This window comes from Vipera berus, assembly GCF_964194415.1.
Source record: "Vipera berus genome assembly, chromosome: 2".
Lineage (NCBI taxonomy): Eukaryota > Metazoa > Chordata > Lepidosauria > Squamata > Viperidae > Vipera > Vipera berus.
This window is the reverse complement of record NC_138203.1, coordinates 151269158-151288429: the sequence shown is the minus strand read 5'-3', so window position 1 is coordinate 151288429 and position 19272 is coordinate 151269158. Positions and strand designations below refer to the sequence as shown.

The following is a 19272-nucleotide window of genomic DNA, read 5'->3' as shown; positions in this document are numbered from 1 at the left end:
ACAATCAAGCCCATGGCACCCATTCTGTTTAAATTTGATATTTTAACAAATATCTTTACTGCTTCTATGGGTCCTGATGATTCATAGCCATCTTTTGCCCTAAGTTCTCTAACCCTAACCCTAACCCTAACCCTAACCCTAACCCAAATAATAAATGAAAAAAATCAATTACCATCAATGTTAAAACTTGCTGTAGGTTAAATAGTAATGGAAGATGGTTGATTTTCTCAGTAAGAAAATTCAGTTTGATCAGTTAGCACTTTATTTTGGAATTAATAGAACATTATTCTGATCGAGGTTTATTTTTTTCTTATATTTATATTTTCCTGCCATTATTATTGCTTTGTGAAAACCTCTCTCTATTTTGTATATTCCATCTCTTTTTTTATTCATTATAATGTCTGTTGATTTTTCCTCTCTAATTCACATGCTCCTATTTTCTGTTGTATTCTCAAGATCACCTGGCAATTTATAAGTCATTGTGAGCCTAGTGATTGATAAACTTTTGTAGGGAATTTTCTGATTCTTTTTCTAACTGAGGAAGCAACCTGAAATGTTGTACTTCCCCAAATCAGAGGTCAGCTGCACATTCACTTAACAGTCGTTTTTCCTGAACATTTTTTTAAAATGAAGGATGGGAAGAACAGATAAGGGAAGCTGTTCTTCCTCCTCTCTGTCCCAGCTAGACCCTGGAATTACTTCCACAAGCTGAATCATATGACTGGAATGGGGGGGAAAAAGAAAAGCTGCCAGAAAATTAGAGGAAATAGCTGGAATGGAAGGTTTCCAGGTAATAATAAACTGGAAGAAGAGTTAAGTAATTCTGTGGTTTTCTGCAGTCCTCAAGTAGTCTTCAACTTACAACCATTCATTTAGCGACTATTCAAAATTACAATCACACTTATAACCAGTGGTGGGATTCAAATATGTGAACAACTGGTTCTCTGTGTGGATGCCACTTCTGGAAATCCATTCTGGGCCTGGGCAACAAAAAAATAGCTACTGGTTCTGGCAAACTGGTGCAAACCAGCTGAATCCCACTACTGCTTAGGACCATTGCAGCACCCCCATGGTCATGTGATTACAATTTGGGCACTTGGCAGCCGGCATGGTTTATAAAGGTTGCAGCATCCCGGGGATCCTGTGATCACCATTTGCGACCTTCCCAGCCAGCTTCCAACAAGCAAATCAATGGAGGGGGGCTGATTTGCTTAATGACTGCATGACTCGCTTAACATGGCAAAAAAGCCCATTTAATTGCCTTGCTTAGCCATGGAAATTCTGGTCCCAGATTCTGGTCATAAGTTGAGGACTACCTGAACATCCACAGGATAGTAGGTATTTGCCTCCTTGTTTCTTATTCTGTTGAAAGGCCACTGACTTCTGAATGATTGTGAAGGAAATTGTCATGTTCCCATCGAAGGGTTGTGGTTTTTATTATCTGCTTTCCTTAAGATTGTATATTCCTGTATATATACAGACCCCTCTTTGTCCTCCTTTAGAGAAATGGAGAGAGATTTCAGCCTAGGCCATTCCATGTTTATTATGGTCAAATGATCTCCTCCCCATGTGGAACATCTCAAATTCTCCTTTCTTCTCTGCCTTTTTTTCTTTGGTTTCTCTGTCCACCTTTAGCCCTCATTAAGCAAAATTGTGTTTTTTCTCTGTTCCCGGTCACTTTTGCTTCTCCTGTCTGGGATGATCATTTGGAGGTGTGATATCAGCTATTTTTCAAAATTTTTGATAGGAGCTGAAGGGTTAGGGGAAAACTAGTCAAGATCTCAGCATTAGAAAGCATAGGTTGTTTTTTCCCCTGCATTTCATTTGCCTGATGATGATCTTTTCCTATCTGGGAACAAACAACAATAAAAAGTATCATCTGAGATCAGAAATTAAACTAGCACTTTCTTGAGGCTTGAATGGAAGCTTCCAACAAAGCAGTATTCATCGCACAGGCAACCATACATAGACATCAATAAACATCAGAAAAGAATCACACACATACAAGACCAGACCTTGTTTGGAGATGAAGGTCCTCCCAATGTAACACTTTCCAAGACCTGCACTGTTAACATTGAATATTGTGAAGGCAAAATACAATTTTTTTTGTTTCAGTCATATAATGAACAATTGCCAATTGCAGCCTATATTACAAAATTCAGCAACTTTTCTCCCTCAGCTAAAGTTTGCTGCAATGTACAATTCTGCAACACCAAATATAGTACATACTATGGTACACTTTTCTTAAAATGATAACATTTTGAAGGCAGCAGCCATATATCCTTGTAATAGTCCATTTTGCTTTCTGACAATTCCCTTGATAACATTTTGTGATAAAAGAAAATTCTTACTCTTCACGGTTGTGTGTTTGGAGATGAAACGGAAATACTTTTCCTGATGGCCTCAATAAAGTAGAATTAGCCTGCTTTTATTTTGCTGATGCATAGTGGGTTCCCTCCCTTTTCTTTTTCTCTCTTCACACTAGATGAGTCTGTTTCAAAGTAAATCGTGGCAAAATGCATTTAGGAAACCATGCAACTGCACATTTGAGCACTGGATTCAAATTTCTTTGCACGAAATACAGATTGTGTAAATAGCGTGTGGATCCACTATAGAATGTTCTCTATTAGACCTTCAATGGAATTTCTGCTAGAAATATAATGTGTGACAGTGATTCTGTTCAGGCTCAAGGGCTACTCAGGCACCAAAGATTTAATAACCTCCTTGACCTTTGACTGTCCAGTGTGAGGCAAGTAATTCACAGGCGTCCTCCTCTTGAAGATGTTTTGTGGTGGTAGATTGTACAGTATTAAGATAAGATGCAGGGGGGGGGGAGACTTTTCACCTGGTGCAGTGTACATTGTTCTCATAAGAGTGTTGTACTATTCTTTTTGTCAATAAATTAACTCTTAAGGTGAGAATCACATGAGATTTGTAGGAGCTGCACCTAGTCTGGTCCTAGCTATTGGGCTGGAGTGTTGTGTGAATGTGTATACTTTGGGGGCATGTATCAAGGAAGACTGAAGGAGGCTGGCTTATATTTGGCAAGCATTGGCTAGCTTTCCAGATTATTCTCTTTTGAAGCAAAGCCAGTTTTCTTTGGCTTTAAGAAACTTGGGAAAACAAGCAAGGTATGAGATTAGGTCCTAGGAAGTAAAGCTGATCTAGTCTGCTTCATTAGCATGAAAGAGGGGGAAAAATCATGTTTATTTTTTGCCTTTTCTGAGGTGAAGCAGGAAACCCTTAATAGTAGAGCGTTTTTTGGGGAAAAAAACACCCACTTCGATGGGTGTCTAGCTTTTGGTCTTGGAGATGTTACCTTTGTGTTAATCTTGCTGGTTTGCCTTCCAAGAAAGTAAGCACTGGGTTTCAAATGTGCAAATAAATCAGATGTCTAGTTTGGAGTTTGAAATTAAGATACCAGATTTGAGTTTATACACAGGTTCTAGTTCTATCCAATTATTCATCTATATGTAATTCTTTACTCAATCAGTGACAATATCCAGCTATACATCTTCAGGAACTAGATACATATACAGCATCCTTTCCTGGTTGTTTCTTGTCAGCACACTGGTATACAGAGATATGCTGCCTCTGAAGTTTAGTCTTCGTTTAGCTGCTCCCACTGATACCATTGTGCCAATTTAAAATCAGAACCAGTGAAATTGAAATAAAGTGCAAGTGTGGCAGTGATTCATCAGATTGAGTGGGTTTATTCCCCAAGGAGAGAAGCATTTGCTGTGTAATTTTGCATGTGCTTATGAGGAAGAGGAAAAAAAATATTATGTTGCTTCCATTTCCCCCCCCCAATTCATATTGAATGATATTTGTTTCCCTTTTGCTTCAGTTACCATTAATATCATCAATTCTATTTATCTAAGTCCTGATCTAGCTAGATGAAATTACTGAAAGCTGGAGGGTGCCTATGCAGACTCCAGTGGCAACACCTCTTTGCTCATTGCAACTACATACTTTTAATGATCCCCCATTGTGTTTGCACACATATGTACATATACATGTATGGGCTGCAATTTACCAGACACTGTAAACATAACAGCTCCCCTAGCTTTAGACAGTTACGGAATCTGTCGGGGACCCAGTGAAAGTAATTCATGCTTGCTGAACAGAGTTTGGCTTTAAATGTTAGCCTTTAAAAATTTTTGAAGCAGTGTCTTTTTCTCATTTTCATCCCCTTTCCTTTCCTTCCACCCATGGATAAAATTTGATCAGGTTTATCAAACCACCTCTTCGTAAGCAGCGTGCATTTGGGAATCAGTTCGCAAACTGTGATTCGGTCATGAATCGTAAACCTGCTATCAAAAGATGCCCCTTCAAATGTATACTTTTGTATAGCTGGTAGAGAGCACAAAACATCAGAAAGGCACAATGCAACACCCGTCCAGTGTTAGATCAGGGTTCCTGATCTCGCAGAACATTCCCTGAGCAGACTGGAGGAGGTTCATCAACCCTCTCCTTTCGGCTTCTGGAGAATCACTTTCTGGCAAGAGGTGGTGGCAATGGGGTCTGCGGTGGGAAAGCCACTCCCCCCCCTGCCCTTGTTAGCTTTTGAATGGGATTCTGATTGGGGGATTAAATTCAGCATATTAGCTTCGTGTATGAGGACTCTGTTAATTCTGCTAGATTATATGTCTTTAACCTACTTTATAAGGTACAAGATTTTTTCTTCCATTAGACCACTGGCTTTCCAAATGCTTGGGAGGAACACGGTAGACTATAAAACTTAACTGATCTCCTCTTAAAAGTCAAAGCTCAGGCTTTGCTGTACGGGTAGTCCTCGACTTACAACAGTTCATTTAGTGACCATTCAAAGTTTGAACTGAACAATGTGACTTAATGACCGTTTTTCACAGTTATGACCTTTGCAGCATCCCCATGGTCACGTGATCAAAATTCAGATGCTTGGCAACTGGCTCATATCTATGACGGTCACGGCGTCCCTGGGGTCACATGATCACCCTTGGCAACCGTCGGACCAGCAAAGTCAAGGGGGAAGCCAGATTCAGTTAACAACCGGGTTGCTAACTTATCTGCTGCAGTGATTTACTAAACCATTGTGGCAAGAGAAGTTGTAAAATGGGGTAAAACTCACTTAACAAATGTCTCACTGAACAACAGAAATTTTTGGCTCAAGTGCGGTCATAGGTCGAGGGCTACCTGTAATGTAAAACGATAGCTCGTCCGCCATTTTCCATGTTCCTAGGCAAAACCTAGCTACAGAGAAACCTCAGCTGTATCCTTAGATTGTTTCCCCCCCCCACACACACACACACAAACACACACACTCTTTAATGCAGGATAGCAAGGAAGCCCAACAGGATTGGGCGGAATTCTGTGTGCATGAAGGATGTGGTCTTAAAACTTGGATTCTCCCAATCCAGAAGGGTCTTCCGTTAAATGCAGCGCTAGAAATAGAATCGGGTGGCAATAGTCTATAAAAGCCAATGCAGGAGATAAGGGAAGCTGCTAGTTAGCAAATCCAGATAAATGTCCAGACGGGCATCATCAAACTGCAACTTCTAATGGCCCTGGATATATGAAGCGCTACAGTAAAGATTGTTCAGTTTTTTTTATAACAAGAACTGGTCATAGCAGCAGGCACAGTCTCTTCATATCATTTTAGTGCCTTCACTGCAAACTTGTCTCCTAGATAGCAATGTAATATACCTCAGGAAGATTGCTTATTTTGTCCTTTTTTGTTGTTGTTGTTTCCTCCAAAAAGTGGTACTGGAATTTTGAAGAGGGCTTTTTTTTTTCCTTTTCTAAATCGTCTTTGACTTTGTACATCCTCTGTAACCATTTCTACCTCATTTTGCAACATATTGTACATGAAAGTATTTAATTCATGTCTTATTAATGTCTGAAAAGAAATGCGTTTGAACTGTAATGGTCTACCTCAGAAAATACTGTATTTTAAAAAAGAAAAGTATTTCACAGTATTAAAGAGATTACAAGGAATGAAAAGGTGTTGATTATTTGTGTTTTTAATGAGAATCATTCTGGGGCCCATTATCTTCTCGGTAATAGAGCTGAGAAAGGTTATAGGAGACTTTGTCATTTTCTTGCGTAAAGAAATACTTCAAAACAACCTGAATATCACAGCAGTTATGAGTAAATGAGTTTTGCATATCGCCCATTTATTTTGTTATACTTTAGCCTTTTCTTCAGGATTTTTTTTCTTCCATTATATGGACACATGCACATACTTTTGTAGCATTATAGGTTGTACGTTTGTATAAAAGACCTTATCAGCCAGCAGAAAAATCAACATAGAAACTGTCTGATTGTCCAGGGATTGCTGTTAGAATGGGAAAAATAAGTCATATAAAATCTGCAATATGGAAGAATACTGTATTATCTTTCTATCTCTTGTGCCACGGGGGCAGAGAGTATGGGCCTTGGGGGCGGGGGTGGGTGGGGGTGGGGATGGGAAATCTATTCTATCACTGGGCTGAAGGAAGGGTATTACAAAAGCAACAGTGGTTGGGGCTGAGAAACAGTGACTGGCCGAAAGTCACTCAGCCAGCTTTCTAAGCCAGGTCTACAACTCATAATCTCAATTCCATACACAGCATTGGCAGGGATCCTCAGCCAGTCCTGCAGCCTGGTGATCCTAGATTCTTTACAGTTAAGCCCATTTATTTCTAGCTTAGGCAGGATGTATGAAGAAGAATCACAGCAGGGTTAGCTTTCTAAGAGAAGTGCTGGACAATGGGAAACTTGGGAATGGGCCTTTTCCCGCTGACAGAAACTCTTCCTTACCTGCCCTTGCACTGTCTCCCGTCTTCCCATAGAGGCTAAGTTGTCTTCATGCAGTCTTAAAGCTCCCTCTCACTTCAAATACTCGTATGCTTTCCCTTTTCTGAGGCTGTCATAACTTAAAATGGTTGTTAAATGACTGGTCGTAAGTTGAGGACTACCTGTAAGTAACTCTAGTGAATAATTAGATCTGAAGGGCAGATAACTTTGGTGAATTTCACTGTCAATACTCTACTTAGGCATGAATCCATTTAGAAGAATAAAAACACAGGTTGTAATGTTCTTACAAGGGCTGTTCAACTCTGTTTTGATATTTTTCAATCCACTAAGAAATCACCTAGCCTAGGCAGAAACTCCTTTCACGTGGCCTTTCTCACACTTTGGCTGGTCTCAGCCTAGAAACTTGATCTGGCCAACAGTTACTCAAAATTGAGCTGCGGTATGCAGGTAGTCCTTGACTTACAACCACAACTGGGAGGGGAAAATTCGTAATTAAGCAGTGTAATCATTTAAGTGAGGCATCACTTAAGTGAGGCACCTGACTCTGTGAACTTTTTTGTTCCAGTTGTTATAAACCAGGGGTCTTCAAACTTGGCCCTTTTATGACTTGTGGACTTCAACTCCCAGAATTCCTCAGCCAGCAAAGCTGGCTGAGGAATTCTGGGAGTTGAAGTCCACAAGTCATAAAAGGGCCAAGTTTGAAGACCCCTGTTATAAACGAATCATTTCAGTGAAGCCAGACATCATATGATGGCTATGTGGACCTTCCCTGCTGCTTCTTCATTGACTTGGCTTGCCAGAAAGTCATGTGATTCTGGGACACTGCAACCATTGTGTATGGCCAAGCGTTAAGATTCTAATCACATGGGTTGTGGGGATACTGCAAAGACATAAGTGTGAAGACCAGTCATAAGTGACTTTTTTTCAATGCTAACTTCAAATAGCGGCTAAACAAATGGTTGTAAGTCGAGGTCTACTCATAATTTGAACTGACTGCCCAGCCTTTTTGTTACCAAAGCCAATTACTGAAAGTTTCTTATATTTACTCGCTGACCTACTCAAAACTTTTGAGTAGGCTTTTGTAATACCCTTCCTTCATCCCAGTGATAGAGTAGATTTCCCAACCCAACCCCCCCACACACACACAATTGTGGTCGTAAGTTGAAGACTCACGGTATATACTGCTTTGGTAAGATAATACTTGAAATATTACATAAAGTTTTGGTCACCACAATACAAAAAAGATGTTGAGACTCTAGAAAGAGTGCAGAGGAGAGCAACAAAGGTGATCAGTGATCTGAAAGCTAAGATACAATGAATGGTTGCAGGAACTGGATATGTCTAGTCCAGGGGTGTCAAACTGCAGGCCTGCAGGCCGGATGCGTCATGCAGAAGCAGCACCCACCCCACTGCCGGCAATGGCAAAACCATCCTGATACATTCGTGAGTTTGACATCTCTGGTCTAGTCTAATGAAGACAAGGACTAGGGGTGACATAACAGCAGTCTTCCAATATTTGAGAGGCTGTCCCTTAAGTAACATATGAAAATGTATTAAAGAGAGATCCAACCTAAAACTAAGGAGAAATTTCCTGACAATAAGAACCATTAATGGTTTGCTTTCAAAAGTTGTGGGTGCTGCATCACTGGACGTTTTTAAGAAGAGATTGGACAGCTGTTTATCTTGAATGGTATAGGTTTTCCTGCTTGAGCAGAGGGTTTGACTAGCTGACCTCCAAGGTCCCTTCCAACTCTGTTATTCTGTTCTGTTGTTCCGTTCTTTTTTATAGCCTTTTCAGATGTATTCTGACCTGATGGGGCAAAGAAGGCCTTGGCATTCACTGCAGTGCTCACTGTGAATAGAGAGGAGGTGGAAGGATGCTGCTAATGCTGCCCCCTGGTGGCATTACCTCTCAAGGTGATTTAAACAAACCTCCCTGAATTCAAGGATTGGGTCAGTGAGACCATTGGAAATGCTTGTTTTCCTTGAAAATGTTGTGCAGTCCTTATCATAACCTCACGAAGAAAAAGTAGCATTTGATCAGGATTGGTGAATTTGTATCTCCAAGCACTGAGATCATGAGGCTCCTAGGCCCACCTGCTTTGAGTGCTTCATTTATCCTCGTCCCTTGACAATAACCTCCAGTGGATTGGCACGAGGGCAAGAAAATGTCATTTAATCAGGTGTTATGGTAGAGACATTGCTCTTTGAAGGCAGCAGCCATATATCCTTGTAATAGTCCATTTTGCTTTCTGGCAATTCCCTTGATTTTTGTGGTAAGATTGTTTGAACCCAGCTGCTACAGTTTATAAACCATGAGCAGCCTCAGTTCAGCCAGATGCTAAAAGTAACCTTGATTACACAGAAGGAGATGACGGAATTCTGAACCAACACAACTGCAACAGCAGGCAGAATAGGGGAGCAATTCTGAGTCTCTGGTAGGCGAGCCACGTTTTATGTGAAGAGTGTTTAAAACCACATCATCCCTACCTGCAATCTGAAGCAGTGTAGCTTTCACTTGGCTGCTGCCTTGGGCCTAGAGTAGTGAATAGCTGTTTCTGCTTTCCTCCCATGACATGCGTCTCTATGCCATCCAGATACCTAGTCCTGTAGGAATACATTCTCTTGGCTCACAAAATATATTCCCATTTCTGAAAGCTGTGCATCTCCTAGCATGGGCATTAAGAGAATTCAAAACGTGGATCCTTCGAGAGCTTTCAACAACTAAAAACTATTTGCCAACTTGAGGAGATCTGCAAAGTCTGGATCCAACTGCTAATGACAAAACCTGTTGTCAATTTGCCACACTATTTATCCGTCCTTTGAGGAAAGAGTCTCACTGTGAAAGAACACAGCTGGAATGAAGGTTTACACTGTTCCCTAAGGTTTCTATTCTCAATACTACCACACATTACTCAGTTTTCCAATACACAAATCTCTGTTTTGCATTCAAGAACTGTTTTAATGGCATCTATCAACAGGCGATGATTATGTACTTCTTGCACATCTTTCATTCTTTTGTATTCCCTGCACTATTTGCTATTTGTCTATCCCAGCTCTCTCTCTCTCTCTCTCTCTCTCTCTCTCTCTCTCTCTCTCTCTCTCTCTCTCTCTCTCTCTCTCTCTCTGTGTGTGTGTGTGTGTGTGTGTGTATTCCAGTGTATCTGACAAGCAGACTATAAATCCCAAAAGCCTACTGTCTTAATACATGCATTTGCCTTCAAGATTCGACCCTCAATTGTCCCTCTGGAAATTATCCACATTGTTTGCAGGAGGAGAAGCCATTTCCAAAAGTGGGTACGTCCAAAAGAAGGATCTCCTCCTCTAACTGCAGTTAAGGACAGAGCATGTTTTCTTGGTCCAGAAAGTCAAGAGAAGCAGCTTTGAAAATGGTATTTTCAGCCCCCTGGAATCAATGAATGTAAGAATGAGGAACGCCCTTTGTGGGCCTCCTGCTCAGTCGCCAACTGTGGATGATTTGTTTTCATTCCACAGCTAGGCAGTAGCTTTTTTTTTTAAGGGGGAGTTGGGGAGGGGCGGTGGGTTAGGGGTATTCCTAATGGGGAACAATGAAACCACTGTGCATTTCTAATGGGCCTGTGGGAGGTTTTAGGGAAAAAGGTGTTTTCTTCTAGTTATTCGCCAGACTTTTCCAGAAGCGAGTTGTCCCAAGGCACAATTAGGGAAAGGAGGCAAATCTGAATTTTCAAAAACTGCAGGACAGAGATGAAAATCCAAGTATTTTAGGAGCAGGCTGCGTGCTTATGTGCAAATGCAGGAATCCTAGGGGAGCTTATTCCAATCTGTAGCAAGCACGTAGTGAGAGCTAGTCTCTTATGTGCTGGCCTTTCCGAACCTGCTGCCCTGCACCACTCCAGTGACTATAATGCCCATCATCCCCAGAAAACAAATCCATGTTGCCTGATTGATGAGGGGAACTGTAATCCAACACATCTGGAAGGCTCCAATTTGAAGAAGGCCACTGTGCACCTATATACATTAAAGGGGACGGTCATAACCCAGAAGCAAAGAAGACCAGTGGGGTGGATAGAGACTGTAAGAATTCCTTTTCATCTTATCTCACATGATTATTTATATTTCAGAGGCATAAGTCCCTTACTCTAAAGAGCCCCTTGTCATGTAATACCATCAGGAATATATATCTCCTGGCACACATATTAGGCAACCCATCTGGATGACCTTACATTAGTGAAAGTTGTTTTAAAAATTGAAAATATTGTTAAAACCACTGAGCTGGACTTGTGTTGCCAGCACAAATCTCTTTGTTTAAAAAAAATGGACTGTGACAGTTTCTCCTATAACTTACTCTTTTATTAGGTAACAGTAAAAAGCAGTGGCTTTTAGCCACCCCTTAAATACTGTGTTTAAAAATAGTAATAGGCAATTGACAGATTTCTAATTTTAAGACAGCACTTAAACATGTCCATAGGAAATCCTAGCAACTTGCCAAAAGGCAAGCTACAAGGGGACCAAATAAAACTTTTTTATTGGAAAGATCAGTCCATCCTTACAACAGCAAGTCCATAATTTAGCCTTGATGACTGTCAAAAATAACACACATAACAGAAAAAAAGTCTTATGAGATAGTCAACACTTTATACTTTACTTTAAAACAATCCCATTTCTGTGCTTTTCATAACAACCTGACATACAGCAGTTCAGCCAATAAAAAAACAACTCATTTTTCTGCTTTTGTCTCTTAAACAGTCTGGTTGAATAATGCTAATTTTAAAAGGAGGGAGCTGGTAATTTTAACCTACCTTTTGAGCTAGTATGATGAAAGCACGGAATTGCCACTTGTCACCTATTAAGGCTTGCTCTGAAGACCATCATATTCCAGTTCTGTATTAAAAGGGGGATATCTTTTACAAAGAGCACTAATTCAGGGCCAGAAGCCAAGTTTTTGGATGTCCTTGAGTGAAAGTGAAGGCAATTGATCAATCTCTTTCAAGTTTTAATCCTTGGAGTTATGCTGCCATCTGCTGATCCAGAGCTACAAGATGCAAAAATAGCTGGCTTTCCTCACTTGCACTTTGCCACATTATGAACAAGCCTTAGCAACCTCCTTTTTTCCTGCCATGTCCTCATGAGGCTGCCTTCCTCTTTTCCCCAACCCATCCCTGAGGCATCTTAAAGTCAGCCTTAGCCATTTAGCTGTTAACACAGTCAGATGATCCACAGAGGATGAGACCCTATTGGCTAATTTAGACTGCAGTCTTGAACATAGAGACTAATTTGGGCTCCATCTTGTTTTGCAGGGCCATTCCGCTTTGGGCCCTGGAAAAACAGTGTTCCTTCAAACTCCGTTCCTCTTATGCCTACCACACATTTCTGAACAAGGGCAGTTGTGGTGAGGATAGCTGGTAAAGTGGGGGGGGCAGGTGGCTGTGGCTCTTTCTGGAACAAGCTTCCATCTGTGGCATCCGTCTGCTGTTGCTGATTCCTTTGGGAGAGTCCACAGCTTGAAGCAATGGCCAATAGGAAGGGAAGATGGTTGTGACAGAAAATGGGAAGGAACTCTCAGGGCAAATGGTTAGTCAACCTGGTTCCGATGATCTCAGCAGCTACCTGAGCTGGTTAATATTATTTTAGCTTTTTAAAAATAAAAGTTTTTTAAAACATATATTTTGAAGTCTTTTTTTTAGTTCAGCAATATTTCAAAGTATCCTGGAAAACAGCTAATGGTTGGTGGGTGTGTAAAATTCTCCTTACCACACAATTCCTCCCTGTACTTGATACCTGGCTGTTTCCCCTTCTTCCTCCCTCCCCCCCCCCGAAGCAGGTAAGAGAAGGGGACAGACTTTACTACCCCATAGCAATAAGGATTGCTCAATGGAGCAGGGACCATCTTCTGTTTCAACCAGTGGCTATCTCATAGATCCCTGCTATCTCATAGATCCCCTATGTTGGGGGAAAGCTGATCAGTGAATCTGGAGAGTTGCTTCATACACATCAGACATGTCAAACACAAGGCCCAGGGGCCAGATCCGGCCCGCAAAGCCATCCTGGAAACAGTGAGGGAACGGCCCCCACTGCCTTGGCCCTGGCCCAGAGACCCTCCTTCTGCCAGAGACCCTCAGATCTGTCCCACTCCTGCCCAGGCCTGTTCTGTACCAGCCTGCTACCGGCCCTGCAGAAAAGGCAGGGACAACCCCTTTTACAATAAGGCAAGAGGCTGGAATTACGCCTGCCAAATTTATAGCTACAAAAACAAACAAGACACGAACCAAGAAACAGGAGCTTTAAGAAACACGAACTATCCAAGCAGTTGCCTTCAGCAAACCAGCCCTCCCCACACATTCCCCTTATATAGAGTTCAGGGCGTGGCTTCTCTCTGCCTCCTTCTGAGAAGCCCCATTGCCTTCCTCTGTTTACTCCTAATTGACTGCCTCCTGCGTCGGGCGTCCTTGAACAGGGCCAGCTGTGGGTCATCTTCATCCATGCTGTCAGGCTCACACAGCTGGGTCTCCGTGGTGACCAAGTGGGAGGGGCCTGGCTGAGGGCTCTCATCAGCAAGATCTTCAACCCCCTCAGCAAGGTCTTCAACACCCCCCTCCTCCTCCTCTGAGTCATCCGACCCAACTGCCGAACCCACAGGCTGACCCTGAATCACAACAAGGCCCTCATAGGCACCCTTGATGCGAACGATGTAGAGCTGGCCACGCCCACCCAGTAGGCCACGCCCATCCAGGCCATACCCACCCGGCCCCTTGAGGGCAACCGCAGTGCTGATGTGGCCCTCAATGAAATTGAGTTTGACACCCCTGATACACATGATTACAGGATCCCATGAACCAGACCTTCTCCAGAGAGGGGGAATGGAAGCAGAACCTTTTGCTGGCTCTTTCTATGACATCATACACTCAAGGTTTTAAGATTCCAACAGAAAAAAGCTCTAAACTAGTTCAAGAAATGCCTCTTGTTCTGGAAGTCAGTTCAGGTAACTGTCAATATTTGTTCCTACATGTAGGGCAGCTTTTCCCAACCTGAAGTCCTCCTAATGTTTTGGAACTGAACTCCCTTCAAATCATGCAGACTGGGTTAGATCTAGGGTGTCAAACTGCTGGCCCATAGGCTGGATGCGTCATGGCGAAACTGCGCCCACCCCATTGCCAGCAATGGAAAAAAGTCATGATATGTTGTGACATGTGACGTGACGTTGAGAGTTTGACACCCCTGGGTTTAGATTATTATTTTAATTTCTGGTATTTTTGTTGCTTTGGAGCCTCAACTTGATCATTTCCCGTGATCTAAACAGATTGTAAAATCTGTACATTATTGAATTGGTGGACATCTCAGGGAGTTATTTTAGGGAATGCTAGAAAATTGAGGAGACACATTAGTTGTAGTTCACATCCTCTATAGTTAACTGCACTATGATTTCTTCAATTAAATCCATTACAGGCAGTCCTCAACTTACAAAAGTTCATTTAGTGACCGTTCAAAGTTACAATGGCACTGAAAAAAGTGACTTACAAGCATTCTTCACACTTACGACCATTGCAGCAACCCTATGGTCACAGGATCAAAATTCAGATGCTTGGCAACTGGTTCATATTTATGATGGTTGCCGTGCCCTGGGGCCACGTGATCTGTTTTTGCGACCTTCTGACAAGCGAATGTGGAATCCAGATTCACTTAAATGTTACTAACTTAACAAATGCAATGCTTAACAGCTGTGGCAAGAAAGGTCGTAAACTGGGGCAAACATACTTAACAAATATTTCACTTAGCAACATAAGTTTTGGGCTCAGTTGAGGTCGTAACTCAAGAACTACCTGTATCTGGATTAGCACAATACATCAAACCGTTAACTAACTGCAGACTAGGTTTGTACGACACATGGCTCTCAAATTAGGCTCAGCACATTTTATTTATTTATTTATTTATTTATTTATTTATTTATTACATTTATATACCGCCCTTTCCCGAAGGACTCAGGGCGGTTTACAGGGTAATTAAAACCAAGATACAAAAGTTAAAAACAAGTTTAAAAAAATTATATGTGTCCCTGTCTAAATAAAACCCCAGTTAAAATAAGATTAATCCTCAGCCTGGGCCAGAGAGCTCGAAGAGCCAGGTCTTCAGGCCCCGGCGGAATGAACGGAGGTCGGGGGCAGTCCTCAGCTCCACTGGCAGCTGGTTCCAAAGGGCAGGCGCCCCCACTGAGAAGGCCCTATCCCTGGGTGTCGTCCGCCGGCAATCTCTTACCGGTGGCACCCTGAGAAGACCCTCCCTGTGGGAGCGCACTGGACGAAGGGAACTTGATGCCGGCAGCAGGTGTTCCCTCAGATATCCCGGACCCAAGCCATTTAGGGCTTTATAGGTCATCACCAGCACCTTGAATCTCACCCGGAGGGCAACCGGAAGCCAACGCAGCTCGCGGAGTAGAGGTGTTACATGGGAGTATCGGGAGACCCCCATCACAACTCGCGCGGCCGCATTCTGCACCAGCTGAAGCCTCCGAGTGGTCCTCAAGGGCAGCCCCATGTAGAGAGCGTTGCAGTAGTCTAAACGGGAGGTCACGAGCGCCTTTTGAGGGGTGAGAATACAGCCAGGGCATCTGAGGAAGGTTACAAGCAAAGGAGGATATTGCAGACCAAACAAGGGTTCCTGTTTAGTCACGTTTCCTCATAGTTTAGGACATTTCTTTCCTTTGGCCATGAACAGAGTGCCATTCTTTTGTCACCAAACTACCCTAAGTTATTCCACACTTGTAGGACAACACTGGATAGTGTTACGTTTCCAGATAGGTTTGGGCACATTTGTATTTTTCCCACTTTGTGTTAATGCATACATTCGAACTAGCGAGGATAGGAAATAGATTCCCTGAGCTAACATATTCAATCCGGCTTTCATAGGCAGAGATAGTATAGTTGCAACTTTCCAACAAGTTTAACCAAGTTCAGCTAGATGCTGCCCCCTGCCAGTAACCTGTATTCTTATGTCAGGGGTCTGCAACCTTGACAACTTTAAGATTTGTGGATTTCAGCTCCCAGAATTCCTCAGCCAGCATAGGAATTCTAGGAGCTGAAATCCACAAGTCTTAAAGTTGTCAAGGTTGCAGACCCCTGTCCTATGTAAATATGCTGGGGGTGGGGGGAGGGAGTCTCATTAAATGTAACCGGATTTCTGAAAGATTATGCCCAAAACAGAGAAGCAAATTAATGTTATCCTCTCCTCATTACATTAAATACACATGTAGCCAATCAGGAATAATTCTGTCATTGAAAAAGAAAAGTCAGATAAATGGCTGCGCATGTTGAGAGAACTTTATAAATGCTCTCTTCATTCTGCATGACATGTATTGCATTATATGACAGATAGCTGGATATCTGTCAAATATCAACTCAAGCCACCTTTTAACACGCAAGCTAGAAATGGCAGTCTGTGTAGACTCAGAGGTACTCTTCTCTCTTGCTGCTTGAAGCACGTTGGGGTTCTGGTGCCATGAGAGCTAATGCCAGAGGGTCAGGCTGGGAGGAAGGCCAGGCAGCTGTCCGTGCGGGCAAACTTAAGGCTGTACTTCCATTCTCAACCTCCCGCTTTTCAGAGCCTTCTGAATGTGGCCTCCGCTCGGTCTAGCTCTTTCCTTGCTAGCCCTGCCCGCCTTATGCGATGACACGGTGGCCGACGACATTGGGGCCCACATGATGGCTCGCATCTCGGAGCTCTTGTCCCCGGAGGAATGCCAGGCCTTCCACCTCAAACTCCTGGGCCCCGAGGAGAACGTGAAGGACGAGCTGGAGCGCCTCTCCGAGAAGAACAACCCCCTGGGCCGGCGACGAAGGCGCCGGGACATCATCACCACCACCGCCCAGTGCCAAGAGACCCTGCAGCGCTGGCTGGAGACGGAGGGCGACGCCATGTACTGGGATCGCTTGTCCCGGGCGCTCCAGCTGATCGGCCGCGCCGACGTCTCGCTAGAGCTGGGCAAGAACCTCAATCAGGACAAGAACTTGGAGATCAAGAAGAACGTGGAGGAGTACCACGAGACGGTGAAGCACCTGACCTCCTCGCTGCTCCTGGACGAGAGTCCGGAAGGGAGCGCGCAAGGCCGGCAGAGGCGCGAGGGCCGGGCCTCCGCCGCGCCGCTCGAGCAGGGCGAGTGGGAGGGCCTGGAGCTGCTCGTCGAGCGGAAAAGGCGGCCGCCCTACAACCGGAGCCTCTTTGAATGGGCCACGCCTCTGGCGACGGGGGTCCTCAGCGGCTTCCTGACGTCCTTCGTCCTGGTGGCGCTGGCGCTCTACTCTTTCGTCTGGATCCTGAACGAAGGCAGCCCCGGCTCCGCGCCGTCTACCAACGCGCCTCCGCCGGCGATGATCTTACGGCCGCCTCCCACCGGCCGCGGAGGCGTCTACTACTCGGTTCAGCACCTTGAAAGCTATGGCGGGGAGACGGGGGACGAGGCAGAGGAAGCCGAAGACACCTTCCGTTAAAGCGCAGCCAGGCAAAGCCGGCGGCGTCTCTTCTGAAGAGTGGAGACAATAAAGGCGGCTCGTTTATTTTGCATAAATTTTGAGTTCTCTTCGCGTCGGCGTACGATTCCCAGGTTGAGGCACGCCATCGGCCCTCCTTGGGCGCCAGGTGTGGGCAGTTCCTTCCTCCGCTTGAGGGATTTCCCCCTTCTCCTTTCAGGGGGGGGGGCTTCCTCACCACTGCAGCATGGAGAGCAGAGGGGTGAAAGGCTCCTTGGCTTTGATCCTATCTTGCCTGTATCAGTCGCTTACCAGTCTCCGGTTTTCGCCTCAGATGCAAAGGTGGGCAGGACGCCGGTAGACCTAGAACAGGGGTAGGCAACCTCGGCTCTTTTATGACTCATGGACTTCAACTCCCAGAATTCCTGAGTCAGCTATGCTGAGTCAGGAATTCTGGGAGTTGAAGTCCATGAGTCATAAAAGAGCCGAGGTTGCCTACCCCTGACCTAGAAGCTTTAGACTGGGGGATTTTAGCATATGCAACTGTAATCCTTTTTTAGGGGTGCATCAGCGAACATCCCCCCGCTGGTCGCTCCATTAAAGCCAAAACTGCTCTCTCTCTCTCTCACTCTTCCATATCAGCGATTCTCGACCTTAGCAACGTTAAAATCTGTGGACTTCTATTCCCAGAATTCCCCAGCCAGCTGAGGATTTGAAATTGAAGATCTGGGAATTGAAGTCCAGGCATTTTAAAGTTGCTAAGGATGAAAAGCAGCATTCTATACATAGTAGTTACTGCAAGTGGCTGATACTCTGCCCCCACTCCATCACCAAGTTGCTATGAAAAGCAAACACTACAAATGTGCAGTGAAGAGATTTCCCAGTACATTGCAATCCTGCTAGTGTCTCTAAGTACATTAGTCAAATATTTATGTAAGATCTGTGTGAAAAAAATTCTATCAAGCAGATTCCACCGCCCCTCCCAGGAAGATACTCATAGTAGAAGCAAAAACCCTGACATAATTGTATTTCGTTGGTTCTCATGCTGCCATATTGGTCAATGAGGCTGCCATATTGGTCAATGAGGGCTCCATTTGTCCCTCTAAGAAGCTTGTTCTGCTACAATAATTGTGTTTCTTATGCAATCCTCTTTGAAGTGCAAAAACTATTGGCTGAACTTCAGGGAGGCTCCTAAGCATATATCATTTTGGTAGGCTTGCTCAACCCCAACCTAATCTTTAATTTCCTCTCTTGAATACCTTCTACTACCCTGTGGCCTTTAACAGGCAGTTAAGATTTCTTTGCAATTCCCTCATTTTTTGAGCCAGCAGATTTGAAATTTTAAAAACAGGTTGTGGGCATGCTCACAAAATGGTCAGTTGGCAGTTACATACTGGAAGATACAGTGGAGAGATAACTCTTCCTCCTCCTCCCCCCTCTCCCCCCCAATTTTAATCCCCTGGCTTTTTTGTGGACCTTTGGGATCACTTCCCAATCAAACACTTGTAGGCTGCTAACTTCTAGTTTTATTTTCTAAGCATGCTTGCTTTTTAGGTCTACGTGGAGTAAGTGCCACTGTTGGAAACTCATCAAAGAGTGCCACTTCGCTTTGTAGGCATGCTTCCTTCTCATTTAATGGCTGTTAATTAAGATAATTTTAAAAATAGTTAAACAAATGTGGCATGGACAACAAAGGCAAAGAAAACAAACCCAAAGAAGAAAGAAAAAAAAGAGAAAGAAAGAAAGAAAGAAAGAAAAAGAAAGAAAGAAAGAAAGAAAGAAAGAAAGAAAGAAAGAAAGAAAGAAAGAAAGAAAGAAAGAAAGAAAGAGAAAGAGGCATCAGTTCTTCTTGCCAAAGGCCTGGGTGAAGAGCCAGGTCTTTAGGGTCCTTTGAAATACCAGTAGGGTAGGAGCAGTTTGAATTTTGTGAAAAACCTCATTCCAGAGGGCAGACACTGCTCCAGAGAAGGCATACTTCTGGGACCTCTACAGATGGCAATTTTTAATCAATTGAATTATCCTTCACTGGTGTATTCAGGGTCAGTTGAAGCTTCAG

The 19272-nt window shown here is 43.6% G+C and overlaps 1 protein-coding gene across 1 annotated transcript; it reads left to right on the top strand.

Annotated features, from left to right (window-relative positions):
- Positions 1 to 15888: 15888 nt before the first annotated feature.
- TMDD1 (transmembrane and death domain 1) lies at positions 15889 to 17371 on the top strand. Its single transcript, XM_081319993.1, has one exon. The coding sequence runs from the start codon at positions 16362 to 16364 to the stop codon at positions 17235 to 17237; it is 876 nt and encodes a 291-aa protein (XP_081176119.1). The 5' UTR covers positions 15889 to 16361; the 3' UTR covers positions 17238 to 17371.
- Positions 17372 to 19272: the final 1901 nt, after the last annotated feature.

Bases quoted from the DNA above. Each gene is read 5' to 3' on its own strand.
- TMDD1 (XM_081319993.1), top strand. From the start codon at position 16,362: ATGTGGCCTCCGCTCGGTCTAGCTCTTTCCTTGCTAGCCCTGCCCGCC.